Below are 16,446 nucleotides of genomic sequence, written 5' to 3'. Positions count from 1 at the left end.
TCATGATTATTGACAAAAATGTTGATCATTGATGCAGTGATGCAGTGATGCCAAACATTCGCTGGTTCCAGTTTCTTTGGCTCCGGAAATTATGCCCTCATTATTTTCAATGTCTTACAGATTAATCTACATGCATAAGGAAAATAAGCACCAGTTGCAACAAGCTGCTTCTGCCTTTCTCAAATGCAGCATGTGACTTTGAAAATAAACCCATTGATGAAGAACTAAGGGTCACAGAAGTTGTGTACAGGAAGTGTGTGACTTTTCACAGCATCACTTGGAAACTGTGCTTTGCATCCTCCCCTCAGTTCCAGCCCGCTGTCAAGACCTTTAACCTTTAGACCCTGTCCTTACTGCTTTCACTTGCTTCAGATTATCAGTTTGTTTTTTAGGTGGCAGGTCCACCCTGTTATATCGATGGGGAAAGGGGGGCGTAGAGGTGTAAATGGAGAGTAAATCTGAGCCTCAACTAAAGCTTTAGCTCCAGAGAGAGACTCACATGAGAGAAAGACATGGGTGGAGGCAGAGATTACTCAGAGAGATAGAGTGGGGCTGGTTAAAGAGGATCAGTTTATCTTCACACAGGCCTACATGGCTCCCTGAGGGCTGCGAGAGAGGGACTGACTTTTTATCCTTTACTTGATCACGACACACAGCAGAATTAGGTTGGGATGCCTTGTTAGACATGCAAATTACATGTATTTCAGTAATAAATGTGTTGACACCTGTTTGTTTATTTTTAGATAAAAAGAGTAGTCGTACTCTACAGTTTACCTGCGCTGCTTCAGTTTACACTTCATTTATTCATTCGTTGAGTCTTATATTCAGAGATTTGGGTGATCTGATGATTTCCACTGAGGTTTTCTCTATAATCAGATGATCTGTTTTATCATATGAATGTGCTGCCCCCTGTGGACGTCTCTCGGTACTACAACAAACTCACATTTGATCTCTTATTAATTGCGCCTCAGCTCCAGACATGCGTGACAGGGTTGACTTTTCTTTGATTGTTCTGCGCAGGTTTGCCAGTCCAGAGTCCCTGCCGTCTTAATTGCAGTTGCAGCTGAGACTCCGTCAACATCTCATGACCAGGATGCCCCGCAGGAAAACAAAAAAACATTGTTTATTCTAAAGAGAAGAATCCAATTAGCAGATATAAAGCGTGGCTGGGCTGAACGATAGCCTTTGGCTAAATGTAATTAGGACAGACTTTACTGAGGCTGCATAGTATCATATCTGCATCCCTTTTATTGGCAGCTTTTACAGATTTTCTTTTTTTCCCTGTTGTGAAGGATTTAGGCTGACTTCATACCCACATCCACATCTTGAACTGTCTTTATCTGTCTGTGTCTGTAGCCAAACACACACACACACACACAAACACACACACACACACACACACACACACACACACACACACACACACACACACAAACACACACACACACACACACACACACAGATGGAGACAGCCACGGATTAGTGAAGATTTTCCTTCATTTAATAAACAATTGAATGACACAGTTCTGAGGATAAACCTGCTCAAAGAAGCACAGGAATAGTCTGGAGTGAGGAGACTACAGAGCTTTATCCTAATTCATCATGGAATATCTGTGTATCATTCAGAATTACTGTCGGCATCCATCGCTGCATTCACATGAAGCAGCAGCGTGGGCTCATCAACCTACAGAAAATCTGATCCTTTCTGATTGTGTCTCCGGTACACAATGTATATTAATCAACATGCGACGCCTGCGCAGTACTTTATAGCATTATCCAAGGAGAGAGATATCAGGCGTCGTCCGCGGAGACACAATCACAGCCTCGTAACAAACAAGACCTTTTTCTCAGTGTTGTTACATAATCATTACAGCACATACACGTCAGGTTCATTGGTTGGAGACAATAGCTGGTGGAAATGAAATCAGAGCACAAACAGGATTTGTGAGGGAAATGTTTCAAATCTGAAGAGAAAAAAAAGACCATTCCTTCATTCCTTCTGTACTCTGGCGCTGCTGTACATTATGAATCAAAACCAGGCTGATATGGTGACAGCTGCAGGAAAGGAGATGATGATAAAGACATTAATCTCAAGCATGTATGTCCAATAGATGGGGTGGATATGAAGACATGCTTTATGATCACACGGGGGAAGATTTTTGCATTTATGTCTCACAATACACATCACAGGGACACGTGTTGATGATGAAAGCACTGTCATGGATTCTGCTGTGTGTAGATGTCCAACCTGTAGGTTTTTAGCCGTGCCAGCGGCTCTATGACGGTCTGTCAGCAGTCTGTCCTCCACTTGGGTCCAGGCTGAAATATCTCAACAATTATGTGATGGATTGCCGTGAAATTTTGTGCCGACTTTCAAGGTTCCGGGACGATGAAGCCTGATGACTTTTGTGATTCTCTGACTTTTCCTCTAGCGCTGCTATGAGGTTGACATTTGTGGTTCAGAGTGAAAGGTCTCGACAGCTGTTGGATGGATTGCCATGAAATGTTGTGCTCATGATGAATTGTAATAACTTTTCATCAAGCGCCATCGTCAGGTCAGAACTTTAATTTATCAAATACTTTCGTTTGGGACCAAATACCTGCAACACTAATGACATTCCAGCCTCAGCCCTAATTTGTGTTTAGTGCTACTTAGAAAATGTTAGCATGCTACTAAATTAAGATAGTTAATATAGTAAACATTACACCTGCTAAAGATCATGAGTGTGGGGCAGTTTTGTTGGAGGGAAGTCTAATTTGACCGTACTTTAATTCTGTATCTATAATTTGTGAAAGCATCATAATTATAATTTTACTGTCCTAGAAAAGGTATCTTTTTAAAAGTGTTGTGCCATCAAATGTTCCCAAGTACATCGTTTGATTACGTGTCGGACGCCTCATTTCAAACTCATAACGTGTGGAATCCACAAACAGGCTTTGCAGATATCGCATGGCACGAATGATTAAATGTAAAGCAAAGCGATCTGCTAATCGTAATTTAGAGAATGTAAATGCTGTTGCGATGAGGATGATGACGGCGGTGGCAGTGACAGCAGCGTTGCTGGGTAAAATGACCATGTGTCACATTGTATCCATGTCCAGCTGAGCTGTTCTGCTCATGTGAGGTGAGAGGATTGAGCCTGGGATTGTTTAGGGATTAGCCAGCAGGATTTACCAGATTCAGAGATTCAGAAATTAAGGGAGCGCCACAGCGGCGGGGTCACATTGTCCCAGGAGGAATAAGAAAGCACTGACTCACTGCAGCAAAACTACAAGTCAAAAACAAGTTCTGTCTCTCTTTCTCTTGTGCTTTCTGCCTTAACTCTCTATCTCACACAAATATACACTTTATTCCTCTTCATCTGTACACCCCACTCCAGCCCAACCCACCACCACCAATCGCCTAATTCTGCTGCCTCTACACACTGCCAGCGTGGAAAAGAAGGAAGGCGTGCCTGGCTGAACAGATGTGGAGATTTCAGCTGCCTGTCTATGGATCATAACACTCCCTCTCTCTCTGTGTATTCTTCTCTATCTAACTGTGTCTCCATTTGAGTATATGAGGGACACTTTTCATTGTTTTCTGCAGTTAAAAGGATTCAGTGGCAAGAATAAATTTTTCTTTGCATGAGTGTTTTTTAACCAATCTTCAAACTGGAGACGCGAGTGGACACCGATTGCTGGGATCAGTTGATCCAGGTTCAGCTGTCCAGTTCGGGTGACTGGGCACCCTGTGAGTCGGGACATCTTCCTTTGTTTCCTTTAATATCTTGTCTTCTTCCATTTAATCCTTTCATGTTTCATATGTGAAGATAATATTAAGCTTTCTTCTTGACAGTCGCTTTTTACTTTCTAGACATTTGTGAGCATCACTCTGTCTTTATGTACTACAAGAGCAACAAAGTCCTTCAACCCCACATGATTAAGGTTATTTTTATCATAATCCATGCACCTAAATTGTTTTGAGATTTGCTAAAATCACATCTTTCTTTATCTTTTGATTGACCTTTTGAAGATTAGCTTGCTTTTTTTTCTCAGATGCACCTAGAAAATGATATATGCTTGCTTTGTGTGTGTGCTTGTGTGCAAACTGAGTGTCACAGGCAGACCAGTATAGTGTTCTGGAAAAGTAATACTGTAAAACTTAATTGTAAATCTTATAGTATAAAGTCATCAAAAGAGAATTATCAGGTACAGTACTACATGTGGAAATTAATGAGACCTGCACATCATTACTGTCCATTGACAAATATGTATGTTCCTAATGTGGTGATTTTTAATTCAGATGAATAGAAGGATTACGTTTTCGTCTGTGGTTTAAGAACATTTTCCGACTTCTGCAGATAAATAAAATGCGTGGACACAAAGCTGAAAACAGGGCTGTTTTTCTAAGCTCACGAAAAGTTGACATACTTCATCTAATTCGAATGCAACAGATTTTTTTTACTTTACTTTATTGAACAGTAACTGAAGCACTGCATGTCTTTAGTGTGCATGTTGCTGTAACTCGGGTTGCTGAATGTACAGAAGCCAAAGCGATAACACACACCTGTCAGGACGTCACGGGGAAGTGATCGACTTGTCCTGAGGTCGTTGAGCGATTATCGAGGAGCATAACAGATCAGATCAGCTGATATCACAGTGATTGGATCCATCGTTTTCCCCAATTCATAATTTTCAGCATTATTTCTGTTTGTCTATTGTTTATATTGTTGTTTTTTCATATTGTACTTTGGCAAATTCCAGCAACAAACAACAACATGTAGAGCCAGCACAGTCATCTTCCATGTGTCATTTTGATCCGATTGAGCAATATTTAATTAGATTTAATTTTTATTCCGTCATAAAAACAAAAACATACTCATAACACTGAAGCAATTAGTTGATCGTCATTGCAACTATTTTGATAATCAGAAGAATTTTCAAGCAAAATTCCAAACATTCCCTTGTTTTTCTTTCTGTGTTTTATATGATTGTAAACTTTTGGACTGTTGGTCGGACAAAACAAGATGTTTGACTTTGGCTTTAGGAAATTGTAACAGGTATTTTTTTCACGTTTTTCAGACATTTTATACATCAAACTATTAATCTAGAAAATAATCATCAGATGACTTAATAGTTAGAATAACCATTCGTTGCAGCCCTGCAAGAAACAGAGACAAAAGATCTAAAATGAAATTAAATGAAAATAATCACACAAACAAGCATTTGTATGCTTAAAATTGAAGTTATATAATTTATTATTATCTCCGGCCCAGATCATGATAACAACAAAGAACTGCTGAGTTGTGATTAACCGTTTTCTCGCCGGTCTGTTGTTCCAGGTGACACCCACAAGGTGGAGATCCCCAGAAGAGAGATGGAGGTGGTCAAGGGCCAGATGGTGGTGTTGCACGCCTGGTACAGCCCCATCTCAGACATTTCCAAAAACTCTGTCATCTGGCACTTCATGGGAAATGAATCCAAACAGGTGAGAAGGTTAAAACATAAATGTGCTGTATAGTTGACCCTGCTGTGACCTCTGGTGGAGCAGAGAATGGAGAGCCTCTTTAAAAGGGATCAAAATGAAGTTCAGTGTGTTTGCTGATCCTCCTGATATATCTACACACCTAAATATTAGAGCTGAAACAATGTATGGGCAACTATTTTGACAATCAATTAATAGTTTAAGTTGTTTTTCCTATAAAAAAAAAAGCCAAAACATTTTTTGTTTGCAGTTTTTCCAATGTGACAATTTGCTGCTTTTCTCTGTTTTATATCATTTTAATTTGAAATATCTTCTGAGTCTTAAGTCTTTTTACACACCAGGCCTATGTTTATATATTTATAAGATTAAGTGAGCATATTCTGTATTGCATGACACTGTTATGTCATGAGAAACCCATCTAGTGATATATAAGGTGAAAAAGATGATCTGTGGAGATTAGGATTATTTCCAACACCACTGCTGATGTCTAATTCACAGGGGAAGGAAGGACGGCCGTTATTAACGAACAGATTCCACTAATGACATTTCATCTTTACTTTTTTACTGCACCTCCGATATGTAGCACGAACTGCTGGTGACTGTACTGTACATATCTGCACATACAGCATGTGGGTGTGTGTGTGTGTGTGTGCGTCAGAGTGTGTAGGGCCTTTGCATGATTAATATAATCTAAACAGTTTGAGTGTCCGATGCCTGCGAGCTTATCTCAAACAGAAAATCTGCCTAAAATTCAACATCCACCATCTGTACATGTCAGGATTATCTTTATGAAGGACGATGATTTCTGTTATATGGTTAATCTGCACATCTTAATATGGCTGCAGCAAATCATATAAAAAATGTGTTACTCCAATGACCAGAGAAAAAGCAGTACGTTTGTTTCAAAATGCGTCGTATTTCATTAAAACAGTCTCAATGTTGATCTAATTCCGTGTGTTACTAATTAACAGTGTAATGATAGTAATCTGGTGTTTCCATGGATGTGTTGTCTCTGGTCAGGTGATAAACTTCAGCTCAGGTGAGGTCGGGCACGGCCAGAACGAGTTCAGCAAAAGAGCGGGCTTCAGTGCGGCCATGCCCTCAGCCAACCTCTCCATCTACATCAACAACACGCAGGAGTCTGACTCCGGACGCTACGTCTGCAATGTCATCATCCCTGGAAGTCCTGGCATTTCCGGAGAGATGCGCCTTAATGTCAAAGGTAATGGACCGTAGTGTCAGGAGGAATTTCAAAGGTTAGATTTAATGCCTGGTGCCTGCGACACAGCTCACACGATTCCTTGAATCTGAAAATCCAGGCAATGCTGAACATATTTTGAAGGACTTTTGGATCCGACCAGTCTGTTAAAAATCATATATTTATGTGAGCAAGCACTAAGCACAAATAAATCTCATCTGCTGTTTAGGGATTCGCTGAGCTCTGAGGTCATTATGTCATCCTCCAGCAGCAGATGGAAAGGGGGGGGTTAAAGCATTTTCTTATTTGAATGCAATATGGCTACTGCCTCGAGAAATCTCCACTTTGTTTGCAGTGGATTAAAGGCTAACGTACAAGTTCAATATAAGGTCGACGATCCTATATTCTTATCTTACACATGTTAACACCTGGCCTGTCCGTCTGTCTGTCTGTCCCTGCAGTCCCTCCTTCTCCTCCAGTATGCACCATGACGGGGAACCCGGTGGTGAAGGGCAACGTGACTCTGAGCTGCAAGTCCAGTCATGGAAAACCCGTCCCTCAGTACAAATGGACCAAGGCTGCGCCCCTGTCTGAGGTCTTCTTCTCTCCAATGCAGAGTGAGTGTTTTAACCAGGATGTAACTCTTCAATCCAAATGACAGAAAAATATATTTTCTCATTTACTGAACCTCAAGGAGTATCTATCCATATAGACAGTTTTGATATTCCTGCAGTCGTCCAAATATAATGGACGACTGCGAGGTTAGTGATGCAGCATTGAAAACATGTAATGATTTTCTATCATAAAAGTAGTCCCTACAGCGTGTTGATAGGCTCATCTTAGTTGCCTCATTACCACACACTCACAGCAATTAAGCTTAATGAGCAGCAGGCAGTGGTGTAGGGAGGGCCTTTCTGATTTTTCCCTGGGTTTCGCCTATCAGGCAACACACAGGTTTCCTCATCTTATTGGTGGAGGTTTTTTAGGATTGTATGCAGCCTGAGAGGCTGGACGGCAGGAACTACTCAAGGCTGAAAAAAGTACTTTCACCTCCTCTACATGCATTTCAGGTTTTAAAAAATCATTTAATCTATATTTTTCATAGAATTTCAGATGTCCATCAAGAAAACATGGTTTTAAATAATTTACCAGCATTCTCTCTATTTTTGTTGTTGTTATTTAGTTGAGTATGGAAAGCACTAGAACCAATTTCTTTATTTATTCTCTAGATTCATATAAATGCATACAGATGCAGATTTTGCAGAACTGCAATTTTCTATTTATTTATTTTGAAGAACGTTTATTGTGTCACACAGCTGAGCCAAATTCTAACACTGGCTCATCATGTCACATTCAGACATGCTTGTTAAATTAGTATGACATTTTTACCCTTTAAATTGGGAGGTTTTGGAGGGAAAAGGAGGTGAAAGCAACATTCGTATCAAACAGAAACAAAAAATAATCTATTACAGGAGCTCTCTCAACGCCTCGAAAAAACTTCAACTCAGAGCAGAAAGGCACCCAATGTAATTTGCATTTATTTTCCATTGTCCAATTGGATGAATTGAGAGGCGGGCCTTCTGTGGTGGTGAGATCTGTGAGTTAACTTCACAGGAAAATCACGGTTAAGGCGAGGATGAGCAATTTGGCGGTTTCCCAGCAACATAAAAGAAAAGCTGCTCTTTTTTTAAATTGTAGGCTTCAACAAAAAAGTGTGCGGTGCGCCTCATGTTTTGCATCCTGGCCTAAGCCTGTTTATGTGCAGGTCTAAATGTCATGCTGACCCTAACACTTTACCTGCAGATGAAGCCGAGTCCGTGTCGGCAGGTCATACACATGATGCGGGCTTTACTTTTCTGATAGATGTTCCAGATGCACCTAAGACATGCAGCGTGAAATCCTCTTTGCAGATTGAGACAACTCAAACCACACAGCGCTGCCCATGCAGGAGAGGAATGCTGTGTGTCTATATGCCTCTATTGTTACATTAGTTTGTTTCCAGATGATGCCGCAGAGAAAACACCATCTGTTTCTGAACAACAGGCCTTAGGCTGATTGATTGAGTATTGACTTAACTGCTTTGATCTTTGGCCCTCATCTCTTTATAGCAAAAAAGTCCTCAGATTCATAAAATGAAAGCTACTCCCTCTGATTGTGCATTGACCCGGGGTTTTGTAGTGCAGTATGCACACTCACGCCGACATCACATGCATATCTGCATCCTCTTACATGCCATCGACACTCAAGTCCAACTCATCTTTTTATCTGTGCTGATGTATGCTCTCTCTCTCTATGACACTTGAACTTTACTCTGCTATCACTGCTTATCTGTTTCAGCAATCTCTCTCTCTCTGTTTTCTCTCTCTGCTGATCCTCTCTCAGCACTCCTCATTTCCTGTTGACCTTGGTGCCTAATCTAACAAGCCCCATGTCATTACTTGATCAACCCCTCTAAGAGGCATAAGTTGGATTTGGGACTGAGAGTGCAGCGCATCTCACTCTTCCACCCCCCCATCAGTCTGTACCACTCCTTCCCTCATTCATGCTCACACTTTCTCTGCCATCTTTCCTTCTGCGAACCCCCCCCCCCCCAGAATGGAGATCTTGCCCCCAGCCTTTGCTTGTCCTCGGGTTCATGGGTAAGGGTTTTCACTCACACATTTTCCATTTATTCCCATCCCAACTCACCTCCTCACCTGACCTGCAAACCGTGACATCCCGAGGAGTCACGGTTTCTGGAGTCAACACATCACCCCTCAAATCAGAAGCTGTAGAAAAGCTTTAAAGGAAAACAAATCAACCCAATTTTGTAAGAACGCTTATAGGATTATGTTTCAGAAGTGATTACCGTCAAAAAAGCTTTGCACAAGTGTCAAGCCAGGTGATAAACACATTTTAAAATTCACATTCGCCTTGAGCATTCATTGATTAAATCATCTCTTCAGGAATAGCAGGTGGTAGCTTATCTTCGCTGGAATAATGAACAGCTGCTTTACATTGATATATTGTAATATATCCATAATTCTGGATCTTTTTTCCATTTTGTAAAAGAAGGGTTGAATTTGTTCTTTAAATCCTTGTAGTATGTGTGTTGTGTTAGATTTAGCTGTCATCCATTTTGTGCTATTTAGAAACACAGTAAGCATATTCTGCCCTTAAGTCTTCAAAGCTGGTTCGTGGGCACTAAACATTTTTGACCATCTTTTTGAACCAAAGGACGTAATCACTATTTAGAGTTCATAAGGCTCAAATGATTATAGTTGACCAGACAATCCAGAGAAAATAATGTTCAGAGGAAAATAGACTAATTTCTTGCTGAGAGTTAGATAAGAATATATCAATATCACTCTCATGTATGTACAGTAAATATACAGCTACAATGAGGAGCATTATACTGTATGTGAGAACTAGTTAGCTTAGCCGGTTAGCAGGCAGAAATAGCTAGCCTGGCTCTGTCCAAAGGTCACAAAATGCACCTACCAGCACCTCTAAAGCTCATTCATTAACACATTAGATTTTCTTTGTCAAATTTGTACAAAAGCTGAGGGTTTTAATTGGCTGGCTAGTGATGTTAAGCTTTGAAGATGCCGGTAAACACATTTGGTTACCAGGCTAACTGTTTTAGCTCGCTAAAAGTCACAAATTAAAGCCTGAAAAACCACAACATGTTGTTTTTACACTTTTTTGGTACAGTTGAAACAAATGAGACATTACGGTGAGCTTTGGAGGCGCTGGTAGGCTGATTTTTGTAACATCTGTACAGAGGCAAGCTAGCTGTTTCTAGTTGTTCCAAGCTAAGCTAACTGGCTGCTAGCATCAGCTTCCCATACAGATATTACAGTTTGCAATCTTCCCTGTAACTCCATAATTTTAAACCAAACAAAACATTATTTTGTTCCAGCCTCTAAAATTTGAGGATTTGCATTTTTTTCATTGTAAACTGGTAATGAACTACTGAAGTAATGTGAAAGCATCTTTTTGTGTAATCATTATTTGCAGCCTTTACCAACAGTTTACAGTATAAAACAGTAGCATGTAAATGGAGGCAATGAATGAATACATAAATAGAATAGTGAATGAATAGACAGATGTGTCCTGTACAGTCCTGTTTTAGTTGTGTCTCAAGTCCACATTGTGCCAATTAGAATTTAGTAAAAATGTAGTTTGCGTTAGTTTTCTGATTCCTTTGTGTTTAAAAGGTGTCTTCTTGACACGTGAATGTGTGTGTGTTTGTTTTTGCATTCATTGTGAAAACTAATCCGCTGCAGCTTGGATGATCATGTCATGTGAGGAGGCAAACTATACCACGAGCTTCATATAGAAATGCTGCTGATTTACATTAATCATGTGTCATGTGTCAAGGCTTTGACAAATGCTGCTCATTGACCTTGCAGGGATGGCAGGGTAATATGAGTAATGCTCTGGTCTTGACACGAGGTACTGTAACGTCAGCTCCCCTCCAGCTCTGCCGCCGCTGGGATCTGATCTCAGCGGGCTTGAACTCCCTCCAAGCTCAGAGTCAGCTGATGTTCTGCTAATCTGTCACAATTGGGTTTGGTTCTTCACAGCTGGTTTTCAAACCCGGGGATTAAATAATGAGAGAGGGACAGGTGCATATCACACTCATCCGCCACTGTTTCATTTGGCACCCACTTTTGTTTTGATATCTGAGGCATGATTTTAATACTCTGGTTGAAAGGTTAACCATAAAGCTGTTAATGAATACCAGCTATTCTTGCTTTTTAATTTAAATAACTAACTAGAGTATATGGTTGTTTTTAATTATGTGGTTATGAAAAATTAGCAGACCAACACGAACAGGTAGTGCTTGATTATAACAGACAATTTCTGACTATTTCATCCAGTTTTCAGTTAGTGACAGATTTACTGTAGTTCTACTGTTGGCAACAGTTTGTGTGCACCTTCCTACATTAACCTCCCTCCTGGTGGTGCAGGAGCAGATGGTGCAGACAAAACTCCACACTACACTCCCCCAAACTTCGGGATGAAAGCAGCTGTTTGGACACAATGATTGTTAAGGATTTTCTGGTCTCCTGCGTTAATATGCTGCTTGCTGGCATAATGTGAACCTTGACTTTTCATCTGGCATGATTTGGATGAGTCCCTGGGTTGCATTACTCTTCTCTCTGTGGGGATTGACTCAGTGCGGAGTGCAACAAGCGTGCATGAACACTTATAAAGACAACCCACCCATCCGAACAACACTTTAGGAGGGTGATGCCACAAAACGGACGCTCACCCACTCTCGTTTCCTTGCGATCCCCGCGAAAGCAAAAACACATCAGATGAAGACATGTGACATCTAAGATTGGATTTCAGGGGATTTGTTGTGATAAGTCCCTCATAAAGCTTGTTTATTTTCCTACAGCCTATGTTTTCAACAACACAGCATTTTAAAGCCAGATGTGCCAAAACGAACAGATTGTGTTAAATGGAAATACCCACTGAGACGGACACTCACTTACTGCTGTGTCATGACCTTGGTGTGAGAAAATATTAAAACAAAAATTGCTGACAAACATCATTATGTCGCAAGACTGCAGAATCATCTGCAGAGCTGTCTGCTGTGGGGTTGCGCCAATGCCAAACTATAATACTGTAGATATTGGATAAGGGCCAGTAGTGGATTAGATTCTGGATTATGGATGAGAATCAGTAACTAATGGTTCAACACTACCATGATATGTTGCACATAATAATGGTATCATGAGATAGATGCCTCTGTAGTACACAACACATCATTAAATCTGTAAATGAAGAGAAAAATATAGCCCTATAATTAGAAAATAATTTGTCAATAAGGAAATCGTGAATTTACGACATATTGTGAAAAAATGATGGAGCCATGTCATTTTCTGAGAAAAGATTCTCTGAGATTATGAAGGTATAAATTTGTGAGAAAAAACTCACAAATTCTATGTGATTAAATTAATGAGAAAAAAACTTGGAAAATTGTGTCAAAGGAACCACATCATTTCATTTTGGTGTGTTTACCGGGGAAACTACAGCTCACAGTCTGCTGTATCAACACTGCTGCTGGCTGTTTGTTTTACAAAGCAACCGCAAGAAAAACACAAGCACAACCAGAGCTATACCAAGCTTATACCAAACACACGTTTCTCGTAAATTTACCACTTTAATATCAGAGAATGTCCAAGTTTTTTCCCTGGAATATTACCCCACTCCCCGACTCCGTATTTTTATTTTCTTTTTACCTATAATACGCCGTAGGAACCAGTGTATTTATTTACTGCATCATGAAACGCTGCACACTTGAAACTTTTTAGCAAACACACCAACATGCAGAAAAATGCAAAGTGTAAAACAGCCAAAAACTCTCTGAACTCTCAGTAAGCAAAAGTGTCTAAGGAAACAGTAGGAACTTCTTTCGATTTCTGATGACACATTATGATACTGTTGTTTTCTTTCTACATGATCTATGAGAGAAATTCCCATTCACTTCATTCTTGCATTACATTGTAGTATGACATACTTGGACAATAAAATCCCCTAATGTTTTATGTAGTATAGCAGTTTAATGTGGACCTGGATTGTTTTTTTTGGCTGGTTCTAAATATATGATTGTGACGTGTGTGTAACTGTGTGCGTAACTGTGTGCGTATGTGTGTGCGTAACTGTGCGGTTGTTTTGCAGATGAGAGACACGGCACTCTCCGGCTGAGCAACCTCACTAAAAGCATGTCAGGGAAGTACATCTGCCGAGCCAGCAACACTGCCGGCTCCGACAGCTGCTCCATTAACCTGGAGGTTATCACCTGTACGTACTCTTGTTTTTACTCCACTGCACCCGGGTGTATTCAACACTGTGCTTTCAAATAACACAGCTGTGACTCTCATTAAGTGTAAATACTGATCTGAGATCTGTTTTCCCAGCTTCCAATGCCGGCATGATTGCAGCAGCTACACTGGGGTCGATAGTGGGACTGGTGGCCATGGTGCTTTTCCTCATATTCGTACTGAGAAGGAGAGGGGACACTGAGGAGGAGATAGCCAACGAGATCAAGTGAGAGTTTCACTGTGCTGCATGTGTGGTGCTGAAACAGGCGCACCATGACAGCAGTTACATGGTGTTTATTTGCAGTGGTGAAAAGGAACAAATTGTTGTTACTCAAGTACTGTACTTAAGTTTTGAGGTACTTTACTTTGAGTATTGTGGGTTTGTTTGTCTTTATACTTGTAGGCCAAAAGGAAGGAAGGAACTGGCTCTACTCATTGTGATTGTATTAAATCTCTTAATATCTTTAGGGCACTACCAGCCAGAAGCATAGATCCATTAAATTCACAAATAAGTAGAGCGAGCACGCTTTATTAAATCAAAAGCAACCGTCCACTTACACACACTGATGTTTCGATCTATGCCTCTGCATTTGATTATTATGAAATTGATTTGACAGGAAAAATGCAATTAAATGCAATGATTATTTCTGAATTCAGTGGTACTTAATACTTCTATTCCACTACATTTCAGAAAGAAATACTGCACTTTGTTTACTTAATTATACTTATCTGACAACTATAGTTACCAATAACTTTACATAACAAAACATATGATCATGTAATAAATATAATGTATTGTTGCAACAGGTTTCAACAATATACTGTAGGTGTATAATGTAATATAATTATTACACTCTGAATTCTTTCTAATGAGTATTTTTACTTTTGATAGTGTTTTTTGCTGACAATACATTTACATGCAGGGCATTTATTTGTAAGTACATGCTATCACTATTTTTACTTGTTTAATGTATCTGAATATGTTGCTCACCATTGTATATGTGTGATAAATATTGTATAAGACTGTACGGGTCATTTAAAAATGTTTGTTTGTCAGAACTAAATGTGAGTGCAAAACACTGAATCAATGTGTATTATCACCTAATTCTATTTATTAATTTTTCCCCATTCAATAAAACAGTGTTAACAGTACAAACAACAACAATGACAGACAACGGGAAAAAAATACAATAAGAGTGTTTCCGACTATTTTTATATTTAAAGACAGAACAAGCCTGTTATATCACAGAGGACCCCTTGTATCATAAACATGTAGGTATGGGAGTATACTGCAAACCATACAATGATCGAAAATACATATATACAATATCCACAAGCAAAAAATGTAAATAAAACCAGGAACAATATCATAAAAGAGATCAAAGGACAAATATAGTTATTAACTCATAAAAAAGGTCATAATGTCTACTAATGAATGACTGATTCTCCACATAATCAATGAAAGGAAACCAGCTTCTGTTATGTTTTTAAGCAATCAATTTAAAGCAAATCTCATTTTTACCATCATTATCACTTTATGTAAGAAAGTAAAAACTTTATTTACCTTTTTGTCATTTTTGATTTTAGCCATTTTCAGTAATCATGAGTTTTTGCTCTCTCTGCCGTAGGGAGGATGCTCAGGCACCAAAGCGAGTGTCATGGGCAAAGAGCAACACCGGCTCAGACATTGTATCCAAGAACGGCACGCTGTCCTCCATCGCCACCAGCCCTCGACCCCTCGACCCCCACCAGCCGAACTACCACTACCCATACTCCCCCACGTCAGCTTCAGATGCAGGCTCGGTGATCAACGCCTACCAGCTGCGGCCTGGAGAAGCCAACACGCTACAGGGACTTCCTGGTTACAACATGGGAGGCACCCCATCGCGTAAACACAAGCGACCTCCCAGTACAAACGGGGCCCCTCCGCAGCTTCTACGGAGCTCTGCAGTCGCCGTCCCCAACAGGACTGAGGGGGCTCAGCCTCAGGTGCCACCTCCACTCAGTGTGTCCCCACAAATCAGCTCCTCCACTCTGACACGCATGGGAGCTGTCGCTGTCATGGTGCCTGCTCAAAGCCAAGCCGGCTCGCTGGTTTAGCCAGCAGAAGCGTCTCCGGTCGGGGGAAAATAAAAGGACAGCGGTTGTGGGTGGAGAGAAAGGATGCCTTGAAATGGAAAGCACTTTCTCCGCAAAGACCTGAGAGGCTGCAAGAGAAGAAAATGTCTCACAGCTGGTTTGTGCTTCATTTGCACAAACTCTCTCTTCAGTTCAGTCATTTCAGTTTCTTTTTGTATGCTGAGCTCTGGCTCACGTAAGAGAAATATATTTTTATTTACACGCTCATAATAAGATTCTCAAAATGATATCCGAAAGATTTTTAGGCAGTATACAAAAAACCCCCAATTATTCCATGAGAGTTGTGTTCATTTAATGCGGCGTGTCTGGATACTGTAAACCACAATGAAGAGTTCAGCTTAGTTTTGCAGTTCTTGCTAAATTTAATGTTTTGGCTACGTTTGTATAATATATGATTTAAGTAAATATAAAACACATTTTTATAATTTCCCCTATACTGGGCTGTGTAAGGATCACTTTTCAGTCACTTTTCTCAGGCTTACTGCACTAGTTCAGAGCAAAATCACAATTCAGGTATTTCAATGTTTATCTTAACCTCTCGCTTTCTTTTACCCACATTTACTTGTGTTCACGTAAGGGTTGTTTATGTAACGACGTCAGTATGGTTTCATGACACTGACGTCTACTGAGAGAACATACTTTGAGTATATTGCCTGTTATGGTAGATGGAATGTAAGCCAAAATAGTGAGTACAACATTGTTGAAGTTGATGGTCTCTTAACTATTTTGTTCAAAGGTGCTTGGTATAACTCGATATATGATTACTATAAACACACGAGGCCATTAGTTGATGGTCTCGCTTGTTTTCTTGTAAGTGTATTAAA

At 40.1% G+C, this 16,446-nt stretch overlaps 1 protein-coding gene across 1 annotated transcript; it reads left to right on the top strand.

Moving 5' to 3' along the window:
- Positions 1-3,642: 3,642 nt before the first annotated feature.
- esamb (endothelial cell adhesion molecule b) lies at positions 3,643-15,583 on the top strand (the record flags this gene model as incomplete). The annotated part of the gene is made up of 8 exons (XM_070905998.1): positions 3,643-3,733; positions 5,325-5,470; positions 6,488-6,689; positions 7,127-7,282; positions 9,260-9,304; positions 13,341-13,463; positions 13,580-13,709; positions 15,112-15,583. Coding segments are annotated over 8 exons (1,365 nt in total), but the record flags the coding sequence as incomplete, so codon positions are not given.
- Between the last annotated feature and the right edge of the window lie 863 nt (positions 15,584-16,446).

This window comes from Enoplosus armatus, chromosome 5 (genome assembly GCF_043641665.1).
Source record: "Enoplosus armatus isolate fEnoArm2 chromosome 5, fEnoArm2.hap1, whole genome shotgun sequence".
Lineage (NCBI taxonomy): Eukaryota > Metazoa > Chordata > Actinopteri > Centrarchiformes > Enoplosidae > Enoplosus > Enoplosus armatus.
This window is presented reverse-complemented; position numbering and strand designations above follow the sequence as displayed.